Consider the following 21,742-nt stretch of genomic DNA (forward strand, 5'->3'; position numbering starts at 1 on the left):
GCCAAGTTTTCGCACCCCTGGAATATCGTCTCGCACCCCCAGGGGGTGTGAGCACCCCCGGTTGGGAACTCCTGGACTAAGGGGTGACATGATAACAGTTTTCCAATATCTAAGGAGCTGCCACAACGAAGAGGGGGGGGGTCAACCTATTTTTTTCAAACACCCAGAAGGCAAGACAAGAAGCAACGGATGGAAACTAATCAAGGAGAGAACCAACCTAGCAATAAAGAGAAATTTCCTGAGAGTGAGAACAATTAATCAGGGGAACGAGTTGCCTTCAGACGTTGTAAGTGCTCCAACCCTGGAGGTTTTTAAGAAGAGACTGGACTTGTTTGAAACTGTATAGGATCTTCTACTTGAGCAGGGGGTTGAACTAGAAGACCTCCACGGTCCCTTCCAACTCTCTTATTCTGTTCTTTACATTCTTTAGCAAAATTCTATAGTGGGGATGTCTACAATGCAAGCATGCTGAATGCCCTTCTCCTGCACTGTATGTCTGATTAGCAAATAAAGTAGGCAAACAACACAAAACAAGCCAAGGTGTCAGTTGCCATCCTTGGCTCCAGAAATGGCACTTTCCCTGCCTCCTGATGTGTTTTCTCATGCAGGGAATTTCAATCTATCGAGAGAGAAGCACAGGATGTGGCAACTGTGTTTGTTCCAGCAGATCTTGATGATATCACAGCTAGCAAAGTAGAGTCTTCCCCTTGGTTCTCTTCATCATGGATTGCTGGATAAGCTCTCCCTCCCTCCCTGCTTTTGTTTGTGCATTGTGGGTCTATTTGGCATACAGAACTTAGGGAAACGAGGATAAATGTGCATTGGCTGTTCCATTGCCTGCACAGATGTATCCTGCTATATTACAAAGATATAAAGCTCCCTTACATCAGACCAGGAAACCGGTCCATCTTGAGCAAGACTGTCTATTTTGGTTTGCATCACCTGCTCTCTGAGACACTGAATTGCAGCTGCCAGTGGTTGAATCTGGGACCTTCTGCATATTTAAATCACCATCTGTACTTCCCTGCAAGAGCTTCCATCTGGAAGGTATTCTGAGGGAAAAGGTGCCTCCGCTTCCTACTTTAGGATAAAAGGCCAGCCATTTTGATGAGCATCTTGGGCTTTCAGCCATATGGATTACGATCAGAGAAAAATGAAGAACTTTGCAGTTCTTAACCAAAGGAATGAGAGTGCCGATAGAAGTTGGGGCAAATGTCGACACAGGTCTGTAGCGTGCATTATTACAGTTGGATTGCAACATCCACAATGGAGGAAACTGCAGCCTGATTGCATTCGAAGGATACCAGGTCGGAGACAGATAGTCTGTTGATCCACTTTCAAGTCCTAAGATCTGAGCTGAGGTACCAAAGCCACTCTAAGCCCCCTGACAGACCAACACAACTTTTTGAAAAGCTAGCAGTAAATATTCTTGAGGAAACTTCTGTCATGATTTATTAGCCTGACAACTCAGTGTTGACACTTCAAAATTAAAGCAGCTGAAGTTTAACCTTGACAACCCCCCACCCCCCCAAGCTAATACTCATTGATTAGCTGGGAAAAAGGCAAACCTGACATCTGTCCTGTATCTTTCCATTTAATGTTCTGTGGTCCCAAAGCTCCAGAATGAGTTGGAAGACAGCAGTTCTGTGTCATTCACCAGCCTCCTTCTAGACATTCTGGCTGCAGATGACTGCACAGTTTAAAAATAAGCTTTCCATAAATAGATAAGGAGCCAGAACATCTTCCATAGAGACAATAGATCTATTCCAGCCTTTGGAATAAGACCCTTTCCCCCAACTTCCTATCATTTCCTGCTAGATTTTTGAGCAAGCATTGGTCCTCTGAAACGGCTGGCTATTATTTTCAGGATTGGATCACAAATTACATCCTTGGAAAGGTTTAAGCGCGCAACTCCAGGCTCACGATGAAGTCACCATTCATCTGAGAAATGATGATAAAAATATTTTGGAATTTTTAAGTTCAGAAAGATGGAATTAGCTACAGAGGAGAAAAAGAATGCATGTGCGCGCAGATGATTTGAACCATATTTCCTACAGTCCCTCGAAGCCTGATGGGAGTTGAAATCCAAACCATATGGACAGCAGAGTTGCTCATCCCTTACAGCGGTCCAGTTAAATCAGTGAGCAAAGAAAAGAAAGCAATTTTTCAGGACTAGTATTCCCAGCTAATAATAAGTTACAACAGGGGTCCCCAACTGCTGGGCCTGGCCCCACTACTGGGCCATGAGCTTTTCAAAGCCGGGCTGCGGAAGCGGCGGGCGTGTGTGCACCCTCCATTTGCATGAGTGGCAGGTGTGCATGCCTGCCGCTTGTGCAGAACCATCCCTTCTCCCCCCCCCCAGTGGTCTACAAAGCCGGAAAGTTTAGGGAACTCTTGAGTTACAGTACAGGAAGTTTTTAAGTTACAACTGTCCATTTAGCGACCATTTGAACTGTCAGTTTAAGATTTGTACCAAGTTTCCAGCCACTGTATTGTTTACGTCTATTTTTGGGGGGCGGCGGGGTTGATGAACAAGAGTTTGATTTGAGGAAACTAAACGGAAGTGGCACCTTTTGTTTAGCCAGAAATGGCTTGCCAGCATGTAGCAAGATTTGCCCTGGAAATTTTATGAGCCAGATTTGATTTAAGATGACAAAGGCTCCAAATAACATCCAGAATTTTCTACTTTGTATTTGCCTTGGGAACATTAAAACCAAGGGATCTTGCAGGACTAGATACATTCGCTCTCTATCTAACCCAATTAGCATAACTGGCATAACAAAGGGCAAAACTTTGTAATATTCCACCCTTCTGCCCACCAGTTCTTACGTTTTTCATAATGGAGGCTTCAATCAGAGTCAGCAGAGAAGACGGACAAAATCAAGAACAGCACAGTTGGTTATCTTGAATGAACAGGGCGGATTTCATGTCCTGATCCCTCCAGCCTGTGATTTGAATGCCTTAAGGATCATACATTTCCATGGACGATCCCTTTGCATGCAAAAATATCCAGATTCAGTTCTAGCCCTGACATTTAAAAGAATCAAGTAGATTAACAAGCAACAGAGATTTTGCCTGAGACTGTGAAAACCCTCTTGCTCAGTAAGTCAGGATTAAAATAAAAGAGTGGTTTCGTACGTTATATAAAGCCCACCCAATGTTTTATGGAAGAATCCACAACAGGCTCCCAAGGATCGTACTGTTGACCTTGGGATTTAGTTTGAAATCCGCTACTCCAAAGAGGTTTAAAATTACTGCAAGTATTGATTCTTCTTCAATCTAACTGGGGGCTAGATTGAAGAAGAATCAATACTTTCAAGTAATTGATTCAGCTTGAAAATAGCAAGAGAAGACACAACTGTAGCCAGTAGCCTAGGCGCATTTGTTGAGTTTCCTCTCTTTTGCCATCTGCACTCAAGACTCCCTTTGACTCACCTAATGAAGTAACAGCAGAAAATCAGGCTGAGGACAAAGATGAAGACGCCTGTGCCAAAAATCACCATGTAGATGTTCAGTGGCAAGTCCTGGAAAGTGATGGGAGGCATGGTGCACGTTTTGTTGGTGTAGATCAATCCCAGACCACAGAAGCATCCTAGAAATGAGAAAGAGAAGGAGTTAAAGGCTGCATTTATGCTGAACCAAGAGCTGTTCTAACTACAATCAGTTGAACATGCCTGGAATAAGGCCGGGCTCAATCTTGCAGATGGGCAAAGTTCTCGGGACCTATTGGGCTCATTTTAGAATTGATTCTTCATTTCTTCTGCCAATGCTAGGAGAAACGTGTAGAGCAAAAGCAAAAAAGAAGAAGCCATAGTTAAAAGAAAGTAGGATATCCAAATGCTATGTTTGGGGAGGATGGATTTTCTCAACGTATCATACCAAAAGACCTTACGGCATAACTTATAGCAGTGTTTCTCAACCTTGGCCACTTTCAGATGTGTGGACTTCAATTCCCATAATTCCCCAACCAGCTGTGAATTCTGGGAGCTGAAATCCACACATCTTCAAGTTGCCAAGGCTGAGAAACATGGCTTATACAGCATCATAGGTGAATCAGGCCTGGGGCACAGAAGAATGAAAAAAAGGAAGAAAAGAGGAGAGACTTAATCTAAATTGTAGTAACTTTTCTCACTAATCCTAGTGCGTATTATTTTATTAGTATATATATATCATGATATTGCTTGGAACATGCAAGATCTTTTGTTCATAAACTTTTTTTCAGATGTCAAAACTTACAGGGGAAAAAATGAAAATTATATTGATGCCACATCTGATATCCATGCATAGCATCCTTATGTAGCTACTGAGAACTCAGCACAAGTACAAGGTTCATTGGCACCAAGTACAAACAGATTGAAAGTAACCATGTAAATTTCCCACAATGCTTTACAGTACTGTTGATTCAGGTGATTGTGGGAAATTTGAAAAAGATTGATGACTAACACAGATTGGACAATAACTATTGCCCCTAAGTCAAATCAGAAAGTGTGTCTTAGGAAGAGAAGATCAAAGAGGCAGCAGCACAACACGCTTTCTCTCGACAATGCCCAAGAATTCTGCTTGTGCTAATACATTAAGAAACCAAGGAAAGAATTTTGTGAAATTGGGACAGCCATCGATTAGAAATACAACTTCTAAAGCAGAGATGGGGAGTCTATGGCCCTCTGGCTATTGTAGAGCTCCCCATATCCCCCATCACTAAACATTTTCACAGATGCTGCTGGCAATAGTAATCCATCAACAAGTGGAGGGCCCCAAGCTTACAGTTATAATGTTAAGCAGAGATGGATGTGCATTTATTTTCATGCATTTAGCCAAATAGTCCTATGGTGCTCAGGGTATTATGACATTTAAAGAGGCAAAGAAAAAGACACCTGGAAGAGACCATAAATAACAAGCCAAACATTCCTTCCTCAAGGAGCCCAGGAGCAAAAGAGTGCAACATACTCGATATGTAGGGTAGTTTAGATCTAACCACAAAACCTTGGTGGCGCAGTGGGCTAATGCCTCCTTAAGTAACACCAGCTGCCTGCAATTAGTGCAGGTTCGCATCCCACCAGGCTCAAGGTTGACTCAGCCTTCCATCCTTCCCAGGTAGGTAAAATGAGGACCCAGATTGTTGGGGGCAATTAAGCTGACTTTGTAATAATGCCGCTTGGGGGTGTGTGTGAAAGCCCTAATAAGCAGGCATATACATAGAATGAAGGCTACTGCTAAGCTTGTAAGCCGCCCTGAGTCTTCGGAGAAGGGCGGGATATAAATGGAATAAAAATAAAAAAAAAAAAAAAAAAATAAAAACCAGACCCAGATGGCCAGGCCTTGAAGAGAACTGCAGCACTGGAGGACATCAAGTAAAATAGCATTTTCCTCAACATCCATTTCACCATGGCAGACAATGCCCTTAAAGGCTAACAAGACCTTGCGTCCTCTTGTTACAGCCAATCTGGATATGTTGGGTGAACAGTTTTAGGGATTCTTTGGCAGTTTCTTGATTCGGGTGTTGTGTACTTGACTGTTGGTCTGAAGGTGGCTTTGGAGTTAATCTATGCTGAACTGAGTGCTGATTACTGCTGGAGAGGTGCTGGAGTCTTTTTGTCTTTTGGGGCTGGTTGATTGTCTCTTTTGCATAATCCATAGATGCTGTTAATGTCTATTTGTCTATTGATGGCTGATTTGTCAGAATGCCAGGCTCCTAGAAATTCCCTGGCATTTTGGGATTTGGCCTGGTCTAGGATTGTCACATTTTTAGCCATCAATGGAATCCCTAAGACCGCCGCCACCCACACAGACAGGCAAGACCGCAGAGTATAAACTGACAGCAGACCGCACTCCCTTCTAACTCTGATGATGTTACCTAGTTGGGTAATGAAACGTCTGCAAGGAAACCAGCAAGCTCAGAGAGCACCAAGGACCCCTCAGTTCAACCCTGAGCTACCAATATTCTCCTTCATTGGCATTACAGAAATAAATAGAAACTCTGTTGATTTCATGCAAAACACAGACCACACCTGCGGGCGGTAAAAGGAAGTCTGTCTTAATAACCCTACAAACACAACTCAAAACATCAATTCTGGGTTACAGTAAGTAGTAAGGCAGAAACCCACAAGCAAGGTATGAAAATGAAGCAGAGATAATTAAATGCTGGCCATTCAGCACCAAGCCACAGATGGAGGGAAGAGGTGATTTTCAGGATGAGCGCATTGTCTTAATTATCCCAACAACAAGCATAGATACACACAGCACTTGACCTTTGCTTTCCCCAAAGAGGGTGGAAGTGGGAGAAATCAGGCAGGGATTTTAAAAGCAAGGAGAACGTGTGTACCTCAAGAGGTGCTGAGTCCAGGAATGCTCTGAGCCCCAAAGGAAGAGGGGAAGAGGGGTCCTCCTTTGACAAAGGCCTTATTGTGCAGAAAAACAGAGAGGCTTCCTTGCCTTCTCCAAAACACTTTCCCTTGGATGAGCTTCTACATTCTTGCTATCTCCTCAGTGCTGCTGCGGAGTAACCTTGGTAGCAGAAGCCAATTTGCAAGCTGATGAAATGAAAACAGAGGAGCGACCAGCTCGCTTTCTCCCAACCACTTCAAAGGCTTGCCAGGATGTCCATGGAGGTTCTCTGTCATCCAGGTCATGGTGGTCCCAAAGGTGCTTTTTTCAGGAGGCCAACTGCACTTTCTTGTGTTTCTCTGAAGACCTTTCACTTCTCATCCAAGATCCTGCAGCCAAGAAGCCTCCACATCCATTTGCACTGCTCTGGTGACCCTGAGGACCCAGGTAAACCTCCAGGTGGCCTCAATGACTCTCTAAAACAGACATGTCAAACTCGCAACGTCACGCGACGTTATCGGGCCAGTTTTGCCATTGCCGGCAATGGGATAGGCGCGGCTTCCAGATGATGCGTCCGGCCCGCGGGCTGGCAGTTTGATACCCCTACTCTAAAAGAATGCAAATGACCAGTTGTCTTCAAGGAATATAAATCCTTCCATTCCCCACCATCCAGTCAGAGCTGAAGAAGCTTCTTGGGTGAGAAGTGAAATGTCTTCAAAGAAAAACAAGGAAGTCCACTTGCCTCCTGAAAAAGCACCTTTGGGGCTTGCCAGGATGATGAATCTCCAAAAGCCAAAAGTTAGAGCCAGTTCTGACATCTCTCTGGCCCTAATCCTGTATTGTACCCCACCAGGGGTAGGTTTCCACAACCACTAGGTTGGAACAACTCTTGTGAAGTTGTGGCCACCACCTATAACAACAGCATTCCTGGAGTTCATTTCTCCTCTCTAATTAAAATACATGTTTTTACTTTACATTTATTAAAATTATATGACAGGTCCCCAGCTCAAGGGAGTAAATTGAAATCAAAATATCCTCACAGAGGACATGATTTACTCAAGTCGCTTGAAAGCTGCTGTTGACTGGTTCAAATAGGAAGCTGTTTTTAAAAACCTTTGTGGAATAAAAAAAAACCCTTTTGATTTATCTCCTAGTGTTTCTTGACAGTTTCTTTAGCTCCAACAATTGTGTTTTAGCTTAACTGGCCCATTGTGCTATTGCTGCTTCTGAAATTCTGGAACGGTTGGAAATTCTGGAGGAACAAAGTCCCATGCTTTGCATTTTAAAGAAAATGAATAAGCTCTGAAAAAGTTCTTGTTCCTGGTAAATAGTGTGTAATTGGTCTCCTGAGATCCTAAACTGAGATAAACTGTTGTGTAAGGGACACCTCAAAAAGGCTTATTAAAGGTTGGTTTGATTGTAGTTCGAATGCTGCAAACCAATCAATGAATCTAGGGGTGCATTAACTATTTCAGACTGACACATTGCATGTTGGATGACTTGGCTGATGAAATAAATGAATCAAATGCTAAATTTGGTGGTGTGCATCATTCGATTGCTAGATCTTGCCAGCATATAAAAGCATGAAGCTCTGATATCATTCAGTGGTACAGTTAGGCAATATATATATATATATATATCAGAAAATCAAAAAGGAAGCAAATACCGTTTACAGAATTGTATGAATTGCTTCTCAAATGTGATTTTTTTTATTCGTCAAAAAAAGGACAAGGAACAGCGAACATGATTACTTTTTTTTTTAAAGTAATAAGGAGTAAATAAGCTAATAAGGAATAAATAAGCTAACTTTCCAGGACTTTTCCCTCTTGTTTCTTTGTTTTACTGCATTGCCATGATTATTAGTTTTGAGGTTACATTATATGGTTAACACTGTTGCATGTTCTATAAGCTTGAATTTATGGCCTATCAGATTAATCATAGTTCAGCAAGACTGATAAGTCTACTTCACATCTGAACTGCTTCCTGATTTCCCTAAGACAGGGGTGTCAAACTCGCAATGTCACGTGACGTGTCACGTGTCACGACTTTTTTCCCATTGCTGGCAATGGGGTGGGGCACGGTTTCGCCATGACGCATCCGGCTTGCGGGCCGGCAGTTTGACAACCCTGCCATAAGATAAACCTCCTACAGTGATTGTGAGAAGGGGGAAACTGCATTCAGAGAAAACACCCAAGCCAACTGGGATTATGGTTCTCCAAAATCTAAATCAACATGGCCAAAAGCCCAGCAGCTGTGGCAGGTACCTAGCTGGGGAATTGCTATTTAAAGGATGCATGATCTCCTAACCCAAGTTGGAAAATGACTATAGAGGAAATATCACTGAATTGATAAGATATCAGATCTATTTCCCTGCAACTGCTTTGGTTTGTTTTGAAGTTGCACCTGTCCTCTGAAGATGAGTATCCAGATAATCTTAGGAAACTGCACAAGGAAGGGAAAAATTGCTACTTCTTTAATAGGCCACTTCAGTAAAAGCTGATTAAGGATGTTATCCACGTGGAGGTGCAGATTAGTTCAAGCTTTGCAGTATGTTCTACAGCAGATCTTCAGAAACAAATTGGTAGAGAATTCAAATCCATTGCCCCATACTAAAGACAATTTTTCCAAGTGCTGTAGAGTTTGGGTGATACGCAGCGGTTTTTCTCAATGGGTAACAACTTGAAGATGCATGCATGTCAACTCCCAGGCTCCCCCAGCAAGCTTGAATTCTGGGAATGGAAGTCCGCACATCTTCAAGTTGACACGGTTGACCAAGACGGATACCCAGACTAAAAACAGTTATGTTCCATGAAGACAGATGTTACTAATATGACTAAGATTGCTTCTGATTGCTCCCATGCCAAACCAGAAGGGGGAAAGTTTATTTTATTTTGAAGAGGCCAGTCTTTTCAGAAGGATGCAGGTTTAGAGGTTGGTTTCCCCAACCATCATTTCTGGTATGTTCTAAAATAAATAAATAAATCATATTTCTCCTCTTTCTGGGCCCGTTCCACTACTGCTCTCAAGGAGACAGCAAGAGAAAACCTTCTCTTATTCATTTGTTATGCAGTCAGGGATGACAGGTGATTAGCTATAAATAATAAAATGAAGGAGTAGAAGATTTATCGTGTGTGCCTTGCTGCATCATTACATCATACCATTGACCTACCGCTCTCCTTTCTGCCTGCACGAACAGCAAGGATCCACCAAGTAGGGCCCTTTGCCAGCAGGAGCAAGAAAAACATTCCAAACACACACTATATGCCTCAATCAAAATATGCAAATTTCAGGTGTCTTTGTCCATGCATGCAGTGAAATGGCTTTGTTCCAGGCAAGGAAGAGAGCAAAAATTCAAGGACATTAGCAGCCAAGGAGGCAGGAGAAGGATACTGTAGGCTACCAGAAAGGCTCAGTGGGTTAGGATGCTGAGCTCGTCGATCAGAAGGTCGGCAGTTTGGCGGGTTGAATCCCAAGTGCCGCGTAGCAGAGTGAGCGCCTGTTACTCATCCCAGCTTCTGCCAACCTAGCAGTTCGAAAGCACGTAAAAATGCAAGTAGAAAAATAGGGACCACTGCGGTGGGAAGGTAACAGCGTTCCGTGCGCCTTTGGCATCTAGTCATGCCGGCCACATGACCACGGAGACGTCCTCGGACAAGCGCCGGCTCTTCGGCTTTGAAACGGAGATGAGCACCGGCCCCTAGAGTCGGAAACGACTAGCACGCATGTGCGGGGGAACCTTTACCTTTATACAAGATGGTGGGGTTTAGTCTACCAGGAGAGGCTGAGAAGGATTAGATGAAAACTCAAGACTGTTTCTCCATCTAACTGGCTACAGTTGGTCCTGATACCTGGTTTACTAACCTCGGACTGAGGTTTCTTCCACCCCCTGGTGCCTAAGACTGTCCCCGCTGAGGATTGCACAGATGGAAACTTGGCTGCTTGGCGTGCAAGGAAGGTGCCCAGAAGCAGGATTCCTCATCAGTAGAGCATCAAGGAACAAGAAGCAGTTTCCTTCTCTTCCCAGTTTGAACTACATGATTTAATAGCAACAATAAAGTTTGCCTTGTGAAATTCGGGGCCAAAGAACTGAATGTAAGATCAGCTTCCCCTAAAGGAAAGCTAGAGAATGTATAGCTTTCTTTTTCTGTATTTCCAGAAGATTTAAGATACCACCTTCCTCCCACACATCTCTTAAAAGTAGGTTCATTGGGAGAAAATAGAGCTCCTTTCAGGTCAACAGTGTGCAGAGTAACACAGTATTGAGAGTAACAATGGTTTCTCCCCCCCCCCTTTTTTTTTTTTGTTTTGGATTCTGAAGTTTGCACGATTGCTTTGGCATAGTCTGTCCTCCATTGCTTATCACCTTTAAGAAAAAAAAGTTGGTAACTGAATTGCTGTGCAATTTTGATGTAACGGCAAAGTTGCTCTTAAGCTGCTCTTGTCCCCAAGTGACTTCACAAAGGCATCTGTGCACATTGATCTTGCCAAGAGACTAGAAATTGATATTGGGCTATTTAATGACAGGATTCAGATGTGTCGGTGAATCAGAAAACACAGGGGCTGTGTGTGTGTGTGTGTGTATGTGTGTATTGCAAAGAATGACTGCAACCAACATGTAACTGAGCATTCCTGCTTACTTTTTCTTTCCCAGGCCTTTCCATTTTTTTCTAAAATGAAACTGACAAATTAGGGGTTAAGGGAGGCAGTCTTAGCTAGTTGCTTCTGTCCAACAGAATGGGGGTTGGGTGGTGGGGACTAAATAATCCAGACAGTAATTTCATGTAAACTCCAGATCAGACTCGGACACAGCATAAGCTGAGCTGATTCCAAAGTAAGACGGACTAAATGTCAAATTCAAAGTCACCTTGCTACAATGCCAGGAATGAACAAGATGCTTTTTTTAAAAAAAAGAAAGCCTGAAGCAAGATGGACAGTGATACAGTAGGTTTATCCGTGGGTGGTCAGGTGATGCATTTTGATTTCCCTAAAGCAAATCTCACTTCTTGAGAAAAAAATTATGAGGTGAGAAGCCCGTTACTGAATGGATCAGGACAGTAGCTTGACTGAGGCCCCAACCCATTCACGGTCCTCATCTGAACATTCCAATCTTCTGGCAAAAGGACCAAATAGCCTCTGATTTTATCGAGGGAGAGGTGGCTTCCTCAGAGATGTCTAGTGCTGTGGCATACCACAAATTGTATTTATTATCTATCAAGTTTTAAAACTGGCCATCTACCTCAGAGAAGGACTCTTGTCAATATACTTGTCAAGCTCAACTTAGCCCACCCTAATGTTGAAATAACAATAGTACGTAGACTTACATACCGCTTCACAGTGCTTTATAGCCCTCTCTAAGCCGTTCACAAAGCCAGCCTATTGCCCCCAACAATCTGGCTCCTCATTTTACCGACCTCGGAAGGATGGAAGGCTGAGTCAACCTTGAGCCGGTCAGGTTCGAACTACTGGCAGTCAGCAGAATTAACCTGCAGTACTGCCTTCCAATATATAGGGACACGGTGGCTCAGTGGATTAGGACGCTGAGCTTGTCGATCAGAAGGTCGGCAGTTTGGCGGGTCGAATCCCGAGTGCCGCGTAACAGAGTGAGCGCCTGTTACTCGTCCCAGCTTCTGCCAACCTAGCAGTTCAAAAGCATGTAAAAATGCAAGTAGAAAATAGGGACCACTACGGTGGGAAGGTAACAGCGTTCCATGCGCCTTTGGCGTCTAGTCATGCCGGCCACATGACCACGGAGACGTCCTCGGACAAGCGCTGGCTCTTCGGCTTTGAAACGGAGATGAGCACTGGCCCCTAGAGTTGGAAACAACTAGCACGCATGTGCGGGGGAACCTTTACCTTTACTGCCTTCTAACCATTGTGCCATCACGGCTCTTATGTTTACTTCTAAAAATCAGGGGATGAATAGCTTGTTTGGACAAAATGAAATGCAAAATGAAGATGCTGGCAAGATGTGGGTGGATACATGTCCTGTGGCCTGGTTGCGGTAATTCCTTGTCTTGGCATTTTGGAAGGTGCATTATACAAACCTGACCCAATTCTAACCCTTTCAACTGCAGCAGCTGTTAGACCCTCCCACTGTCTGATCCTTTTGATCTAGAGCAGCCAAGATCTAGCCTGGAAACCTGCTGTTTTATCACTGAGCTTCATCTTATTTCTTAAAAGCCCATTTGTTCTCCAGTCCTTCAGATTTACAGTCTCCAGACCAGGGCACTCAATTATTCATAGCTCCTTAGATGCTGCCAAAATGTTTTATCCAGGACTTTACTTGTAAGAGCCTCACCAGATGTGCGAAGGATAATCTATAAGAGGAGAGCCAATCCCCCCCCCCTTTAAGCAGCCATAGAGAGCTTTGATTTTGATTTGATCGCCAATCCTGAGCGAAAGAGAGCCTGTGTTTAAAAGTCTGGTCACTGTCTTGATCTCTGGAAGTTGTAAGTAGCCTTTTCTGGATTAAAAATAAATGTTGGCATAATGGAAGCCCTACACTCAATTCCAAGGTTGCTGATACCAGCTTTGGGCTGTGGGTGAATCTGGCTTGGCTTACTCATGGTTTTAAGTCGTGATTTATGGTTCAATTGTTCAATGAATTTATTGTTCAATGAATCAATCAGATACTACTTTAACCCCAAATTCACTATGATGATGTATGAACACCATCTGGGGCTCATGAGTGTCTGTTGCCTGGACTTCTATCAAGTTAATTCTATCCCAAAGGTGCTGTTCAAAAGCCAACTGTACTTTCCTGGTTTTTCTCCTTGAAAAAAATGTTTTGCTTCCCATCCAAGAAGCTTCTTCAATTCTTCAGTTGTACCCAAGAAGCTTCTTGGATGAGAAGTGAAAAATTTTCAAGGAGAAAAACTCCCATTGCTTTTTGAACATCACCTTTGGGACAATCATGACCTGGATGATTGAGAATCTCCATGGACAAGCTAATTCTAGTTTTACTCTAAGCAACTTTCTCTTCAACCCTCAGTTTGTAGTTGGGGACAAAGAAACCTACCGAAATGTTTAAAACTGCAAGTTATTTCTGAATGATGGTATCTTAAGATCAAATTCTCACCCTCCTCGAAGTGCCAAGAGGAATAGGTGACAATTGCTTTCAGCATGGAAGGGACCAGGGTGTTCCAGCCTGGCACGTAGCTGTTAAAAGTGAGAAGCCTGAGAGATAAAAAGAGAAGGCAACTCTTGTTCCACACCATAATCATGGTTCCAATTCTGACTTTTAAAAATTAGACTTCAAATGCTCCGCCTGGAATGGCCAAATCTTTTATTTCTTTTCATCCTGTTTATGAAAGAAATTTGCCTCATTTGATAAGCTCATATTTCTTTTTGTTTTTTAAAAAATAGAATGAAATTCTTCCATGTTTATCCTTGTCTTCAATAATGAGAAATAACCTGCTTACCTTTCCAGGATTGTTGTACATGAAACACACATATAGTGACAGATCATAGTCATGATCACATAACAGATCTTAATATTTGTATCATTCAGAGAAGAAGAGGAAAAAGGAGGAAGGAGGCGGAGGAAAGATCGTTCAAGCATTATCAGCTGGGCCACAATCAAAACTGGAAGACCAGAATAAGACCTTGATTAAAAGAAGGAATACAGATCCTACTGAGAAGTAAAATGGAATTGATTTAGCTAGCCGACCTGCAACTGAAAAGCAATTTTGTTTTATTTAGACTTTGCTGGAAAGATTCCAAAACAAACTTTGTTTACTGCATCTTTTTGCAAACAGTCCTGACAGTGGGAGATGGGACTTTTGTCCCACCCCACCTTTGTTCTAATTCTATCCATGAAGCTGCAGGTGGTAGGAGAAGCTGAACTTGCTTCAAGCAAAGCAGAAGAGGTTAAGTGAATACTCTGCCTTTGACTCTGTCCCTGTGGATACTCAGAATAGACCGTCTCTCCCTCCTCCTCCTCCTCTCGTTTCCCTTCCCTGCCATTGTCTGGGAAGCACATGGCCCAGAGATTTGGGGGGTGGGGGCGGGTTTGTTAAATTTGGTGAAGTAGAGAGGCGAGATGAAGGAGGGAGAAAAAGAGGAAATGAAGAAGGAAGCCACACAAACCAAAGCTGCTTGAAGTAATTCACCCCAAGCACAGCTTCACCCTTTTAATTAACCCCATGATAAAAGCAGTCGCCATCTGCTAGGCTTCTGCAAAGGAGCCAGTCTTCACCAGGGCCACAAAATGCAACATGCAAAATAGGATTTTAAGAAACTTCCCTGGCTAAACTGTGCAAGATAAGAGAGTTTTGTGCTTTTCCTTTGTGCCGCCAGCCAAGATGGATTCATTCTTACCCGCCTCTCCTCATTTGGAGGAAAAAGAAACATCCCAAATACAAAAAGTTTGAGCAAAAGGAATGTGCCAGCCAGCCAAGCAATCTTCCTTGGAGTAAAAAACGTCTACAAAAACGGGATCAGCTGAGCAGCTTTTTGGAGGTGAACATGGACAGTAGTTAAACAGCAAAAAGTGCCAGGATAAAATTCACAAGATTGGCCGATCTCATTCGATCCCCCGTTTCACTGTTTTTACTGTCCGATTGCCATTTTGAGTCTCTGGCTTTTGGATCTGTTCAAAGTTGCTTGGCTTTGCTGCCTCGTTTGGATGGGAGAAAAAGTTTTGTGCATAGTTCCATGTAAGAAAATCCAGCTTTATTGTTTTTATCAAGAGGGGATAAATAATATTAATTGGAAGAATCGGCGCAGGAGCCTGCAGCCTTGTGTCCACTTTTTATTTGGGTGTTCACTTTCTGTAAACATTTGGCCGTGGCTGATGGGAGTCATGGTCCAAAACTGGCAGCACTAGGCACTGTTCAACAAGGCAACAATAATGTGACACCCAGTGGAACTGACTTAATGATCTGACAGCCTTTCTTTACATTGGAGCGACAGAACCCAGTTACTGGCCGAAACCTAGGGTTTGTACTGACCCCGAATTCTAAATCAACCAAAGGGGCTGGGTTTGCACAAGGTGGTAACAGCTAACAACAAAGCAAGACAAACACCAGGTCACCCAACCCAAGAGCTCTCCGTGCTGTAGAAAGCCAGCAAGCAGGCTTCCCAGGTGGGTTTCGTGGGCCAGGAGCCCGCACAGATTTTGCAATCCTAACCCAGTTAAGGTTGCTACTATCCCCCAGGATTGGCTTCGGAGGCTCTAACGGCAGGGTGGTGCGGCTCCCACGCAAGCCAGCGTGCAGGGTGGAAGCCCTAATTTTGCCCCGCTTGTCGGGAGACAAAAGACGTGCAGCCCCGTCCGTTTGGCGAGGCGTCGACCCACTCCAGCTTGGCTGCTCGGACGGGGTTGGGGCACCTCAAGGCGGTGCTGTTTCCTTCGGCGGAGACAAAGAACAGCCGGCCCAGCCGCTTCTGGAAGGGGGGCGGACTCATCACCCCCCCCACCCGCAGCAGCTCCCTTTTGATCGGGGTGGGTGGTGGGTGGGAGAGGGTTCCACGCACGCACGCACACACACACACACAGACACACACCCTTTGGGCTAGCAGCTCTACCAAGAAAGGAGAAGCTCTAGCCCACGAGTGGATCTGCCTCCCCCCCTCCAATGGACGGGGCAAAGAGAAGGGGGATTCCACGGGAGAGGGTGGGTGGGTGGGTGGCTTGCTTGCCCCTTCCCCATGCCTGCCGGGGGTGGAGGGGTCGGGCGGACTTACCGTTACACCACTGGAAGGGGTGCATCAGAGGCCCCAGAGCAGCTGCTGGCGGAAAGGCAAGGCGAAACAATACCCCGAAGTGCGCGGGGCCCCCCCGATGACAACCTGGCTTTACCAGCCTTGACCGCCTCCTCCGCCCAGCCTCGGAGCGGGACGCAACATGCCAATCGCGGGCAATCCTCCCGCGCCCGTCGCAGTCTATCCGAGGGAGAAAGAGTCTCGCGGCTCGGGCGCGGGCTGTTTCGAACGGCTCGAGACGAGACGAGACGAGCCACCGCGGAGCGAGTGAGCCGAGCCGAGCCGCAGCTTCTTTTCTCGGGGCCTCGTCCAACACACACACACACACACACAAACACACAGAGACACACGGCTTCGGAGACCGACCCTCCGCCTGGTCAACGCCCCCTCTCCTCCCCCTTTTCACTCCGCCAGCCAATCGGGGCCTCTGGAGGAGAGGAGCCGATTAGCATCTGGGCTTTTGAAGTCGGCAAGGAGTGGCTCGGGATTGGCTGGCTTGGAACGGGGCTCCAGCCTATAGCGTTGCGGACCCAAAGAGAGAGAGATTGAGAGAGAGAGAGAGAGAGAGAGAGAGAGAGAGAGAGATCCTCGCTGCTCCTGAGGATCGTTCTCGGCACAGGTAGCCTTGGACGGAAGGCAGAGCTTGGCCGATGGAGGGGCTGAAGCCCGATTTTATTAATATTTTAATAATATAATAATAATAATAATAATAATAATAATAATAATAATAATAATAATAATAATAATAATAATAATAATAATAATAATAATAATATTTTAAAAGGAACACCTTTCCCGCTCTTCACCCCAAAAAGGACGTGGCGAATCTCCCTTCTTTTATGACATTTCTTTTCCTCCTTTATTTTGTTTACAGGGCAAAGTGAGTTGCATCCTGCACCTTCTCCCACACAATAACACCTTCTCCCACACAATAACAACGGCCAGAGGTGACCTGGTCAAATTCTTACCTGCACCCCATCAGTTGACTCTGAATACCCTTCCCTGTTTCCCACTGCCTTTTCTTTCTGGAGGTGGACACACACTTCCAAACCGAACCAGTCCAGGCCTCCTTTGAGCTGCATTTTTGTCTGTTATTATCTAATCATAGGGACGTGGTGGCTCAGTGGGTTAGGACGCTGAGCTTGTCGATCGGATGGTCGGCAGTTTGGCGGGTCGAATCCCGAGTGCCGCGTAGCAGAGTGAGCGCCTGTTACTCGTCCCAGCTTCTGCCAACCTAGCAGTTCGAAAGCATGTAAAAATGCAAGTAGAAAAATAGGGACCACTGCAGTGGGAAGGTAACCGTCTTCTGTGTGCCTCTGGCGTCTAGTCATGCTGTCCACATGACCATGGAAGACGTCCTCTTCGGCTTTGAAACGGAGATGAGCACCGGCCCCTAGAGTTGGAAACGACTAGCACACATGTGCGGGGGAACCTTTACCTTTTTTATCCAATCATATGTGTTGTATTTCCGACGGAGTCAACTGCATCAAGGCGGTGCCATCAAGATAGAAGTTTGCAACCTCTGTGGATTAAAACTGAAGAGGTAGGGAGTAAGCCAGCAGAACTCAAGGGAGCTGGAAGAAGTCCAGTTGCTGATGTCGGGTGCTGGATGCCAGGTAGACATTTCTCAGCCCTAGTAAAGAAGTGACACGGTCTTAAGTCACTAACCCAATCCCCTCCCCCGCCAAATCAGTGGACTGCAGGGGAGAAAGGAATAAATGCCTGAAGTGTCCTGCAATGGAAGATTCCTCACTGCGACAAATGATGGCAGACACCACATGTGAACGGCGAACTGTTCACTGAGACCAGCCCCTCCATATAAGACCTTGCTCTTTACCTGCTGGGCTGCATCTGTAATCCACCATCAAACAAATCTGACCTGGGTGGGTCACATCTTGCTAATCTCAGTTTTGGCAAACAATGGTGTCCCATTTAATGAGCTGCAGAATAAACAGCGAGAAAGGTCACCGCCACGAAGCCATGCAGTTCCTCAATTCCTTCCCCCCCCCCCGTTAATGCTGATTTATTTTATTCTATCGAGCAACAAAGATGTTTAGAGGACTGGTGGCTAAAACGTACAAAGAACGGTTGCTGGAATTGGGTAAGTCTAGTTTAATGAAGAAAAGGACGAGGGGGGACACAACGGCAGTGTTCCAATATCTCAGGGGCTGCCACAAAGAAGAGGGAGTCAAGCTATTCTCCAAAGTGCCTGAAGGCAGGACAAGAAGCCACGGATGGAAACTAACCAAAGAGAGAAGCAACCCTAGAACTAAGGAGAAATATCCTGACAGTTAGAAGAATTAATCAGTGGAACGACTTTCTTTCAGAAGTTGTGGGTTGCTCCAGCACTGGAGGTTTTTAAGAAGAAACTGAACACTTGTCTGGAATGGTATAAGGTCTCCTGTTTGAGTTGGGGGCTGGACTACAAAACCTCCCAGGTCCCTTCCAACGCTGTTATTCTGTTATCTTTCTTTGTCGTTTCAAATCCATCTGTTCAGTCTCATTCTGGAGACTGTGTGGCACTGTCTGGCATCCACTTTCTCAGCCTGGTTGTGATTGCTGCTTATGTATTGTACATGGCCTGGCTCTCTTCTAGGAGAAAGATGAAGGGATTTAGTGGTTTGGGGACCCACAGTTGGAGGGGTGTGCATGTGTGGGAGAACTGAAGGAAGGTTGAAAATTGGATGGATCAATTGTGGTCACAAAGGCAGGGAATCTTATCTATATCTAGCCCTCCACCACAAGAGTTCAGTAATTTTGGTGGAAAAATCATCGCCATCACCAACTCCGGCAAAAGATGAAAATAAGAGGAAAGAATTTTTAGGGGGTTGGAGTGCAAATGTTGCATTAATAATTTTTAAAAGGCCTAAATCATAGCATCCTGTTTCTCAAGGTCACGACCGAATACTGTGCACACTGAATCTTTCATGTGGCAAAATTATATTTAATGGAAGATGATAAAATTCTTGTGATGGGTTCACCTGCCCTGAAATCAAATCCCTAATCTCTTATATTTTATTTATGTATATAAATATTTATGTCTCATACATTCTAATGTATAGGCAGTTCTCAGATGGCTCATGCGCTGCAACATTTAAAATCAATTCAAAGTGATATTTACCAACAGCTAAGATAGTTCCGTGTGATTAGTTCTCTCATTTTTTAAAAAAAAAATTGCTACAGCAAAGAATTTGATCAATGCATTGACTCTAGAAAGTTTTCTAAAAAAAGTTTTTCCTATCACGGTTTTTGCCCCAACTGTGATTAAAAATCCAACCAAACATGCTGACATTGGAGGAAAGGGCTGGAGAAGACAGGACAAGTGAAATATGCCTGCGGGGGACCGAATTTAGCAAACTTGAGCTGATTCTGAGAAGTAACCAGGTCAGACTTGGTAAATGCTTCGACAGCAGACCACAAAGAAATTGAAAAACATCTCAGAAGAAAGTGCTGGCAGATTAGTTCTGTATTCCCGTAAGAAAAGTACATGTCTGTTATCCAGGTGGTAAATAGGAATTTAACTTTTTTTTTTGTAATAGAATAACAAGAATCGGAACTTGACTCAAGAGGCTACGCTTTACAGCACTGTAAATGATCCTGTCTGGTTCTTCAAAAAAATTGGGACTCTAGTAGCATCTTTTCTGACCAGTATGTTTTATTGTTGTTGTTGTTGTTAGCTGCGAAGTCGTGTCCGAGCCATCGTGACCCTGTGGACAACGTTCCTCCAGGCCTTCCTGTCCTCTACTATCTTCTGGAGTCCATGTTTTATTACAATGGACTTCTTTCCACCACGAACTAACATAGGTCTCTTGCTACGAGTCCCAAGAAGTTCTGTACCCAAGAAACAGGAGGGTTCCTCTCTCTCCTAATGTCTCTCCCCTGCTCCTTGTTGCACCTACACAAACTGGATTCATATAGATTTATAGCCGGAGGCTGCAATCTTTCATGCCCTAGGCACATAACCCTAAGGGTCACTGAAAACAATGGGTATTTTGGAACAACAATATATATGTGACATTGCTTTCAAACATTTGTTTGAGGAGGGATCTGCCGTAGGCTAGTGCCTGTGTGTCTTTGAGCAATGTTGCCATTTCAAACAAAGACTGGGCTAAACCAGTATTCCGTTATTTATCTGCAGCAATATTTCTCCCTCTTGTTTGTCTCTTTCTCTCCCCTTCTCCTTTCCTTTCTGTTTTGACAAAACAGGAGAATTGCCTGTGAAATATGAGCTGTGCATTTTTGAAGGAAAACGATAGATTTTTTTATGAGTGGTAGATCTCCCTTAATATTAATTTATTTATTACAGCCCTGGGGCCAGATACAAACAAGATATTGAATAAAATAAGTATTACGTGGTTCTTTACATAAACATTATATATGTGTATACACACACACACACACACATCTATCTATCTATTGGGGCGCGATGGCTCAGTGGTTAAAGATGCTGAGCTTGTCAGCTGACAGCCTAGGTTTGAGACCTGAGCTCCACACAATGGGGTGAGCTCCCTTATTTGCCTCAGGTCCTACCCTAGGTGTTCAAAAGCATGCAAATGTAGATAAATAAATACCTATTATTTCAGTGGGCAAGAAACAGCATTCTGTGTACCTCGGCTTACAGTGTCATGCTGGCCCCATGACCATGGAAGCATCTTCAGACAATGCTGGTTCCCTTGGCTGAGAAAGAGATGAGCACCGCCTCCTAAAATTGGACATGACTGGACAGGGAAACCTTTACCTATACCTGTACCAGTACTTGTACCTATACCTATACATACAGTACTGTATATACTGTACTTGTATTTGTACCTGTAACCTGTCCTTGTACCTACTGGTATACTTATACCTATACCTATACCTATACATGCATTCAGACACACACACACATACTGTATATACACATACTGTATATGCACGCATGTGTATATACAGTATGTGTATAAGAGAAAAACAATAAGTATAGTAGAAATAATTGAGAACATAGCTATTAAATCCAAATAAAATACTATTACAATAATTTCCAATCCTAAGTAATGGCACTATGTACTGTACAAACGGTAGCACAGAACTCGGTGACTTGAGAGGTATAGCCCTGCCTGAGAAAAGTAGCATTAAATAGAAATCTCACTCCCTACTTAGAAATTTCTTTAAGACAGGAAACGTAAGGGTCTGTTTGGAGCTTATATAGGGAACGGTTTAATATCCCATGATCTACAGTTTCTGTGGTATATAGGAATACCCTTAAAACATCCAAGAAGGACTCAGGAGAAAGTATCCATCCTGGCTAAACCAAAGGCTCTACAATATTTTAAAATTGGAATGGATAATAAATACGTGTCTGGAAAGGACCTCTTGGGAAGAAAATGACAAATGTTGGGGTATGACAATTTCCCTTATTCGTTTCCCCACTTGGAGTTTGAAGCTTCCAGAAAACTGCTGCCCATCTACTGTAAATGAAATATTTAAGTGTATGCAGATCACTGCAGATGGGGACTGTAGAAATTAAAAGATGCTTGCTCCTGGGGAGGAAAGTCATGGCAAATCTAGACAGCACACTAAAAAGCAGAGACATCACCCTGTCAACAAAAGTGTGTATAGTCAAGGCTATGGTCTTCCCAGTTGCAATGTATGGCAGTGAAAGTTGGACCATAAAAAAGGCTGAGCGCCAAAGAATTGAGGCCTTTGAACTATGGTGCTGGAGAAGACTCCTGCG

At 44.1% G+C, this 21,742-nt stretch overlaps 1 protein-coding gene across 2 annotated transcripts in view; it reads right to left on the bottom strand.

The window, feature by feature from the left end:
* RNF122 (ring finger protein 122) overlaps window positions 1-16,353 on the bottom strand; it is a 29,387-nt gene extending 13,034 nt beyond the window's left edge. For both annotated transcript variants that reach the window (XM_081334168.1, XM_081334167.1), the window contains exons 1-2: window positions 16,012-16,353; window positions 3,436-3,592 (exon numbers count right to left, since the gene is read on the bottom strand). In XM_081334168.1, coding sequence (XP_081190294.1) covers window positions 3,436-3,592; window positions 16,012-16,036 — 182 coding nt within the window. In that variant the 5' untranslated portion in view covers window positions 16,037-16,353. The remainder of the gene's footprint in view (window positions 1-3,435; window positions 3,593-16,011) is intronic.
* Window positions 16,354-21,742: the final 5,389 nt, after the last annotated feature.

This window comes from Vipera berus (genome assembly GCF_964194415.1).
Source record: "Vipera berus genome assembly, chromosome: 8".
Lineage (NCBI taxonomy): Eukaryota > Metazoa > Chordata > Lepidosauria > Squamata > Viperidae > Vipera > Vipera berus.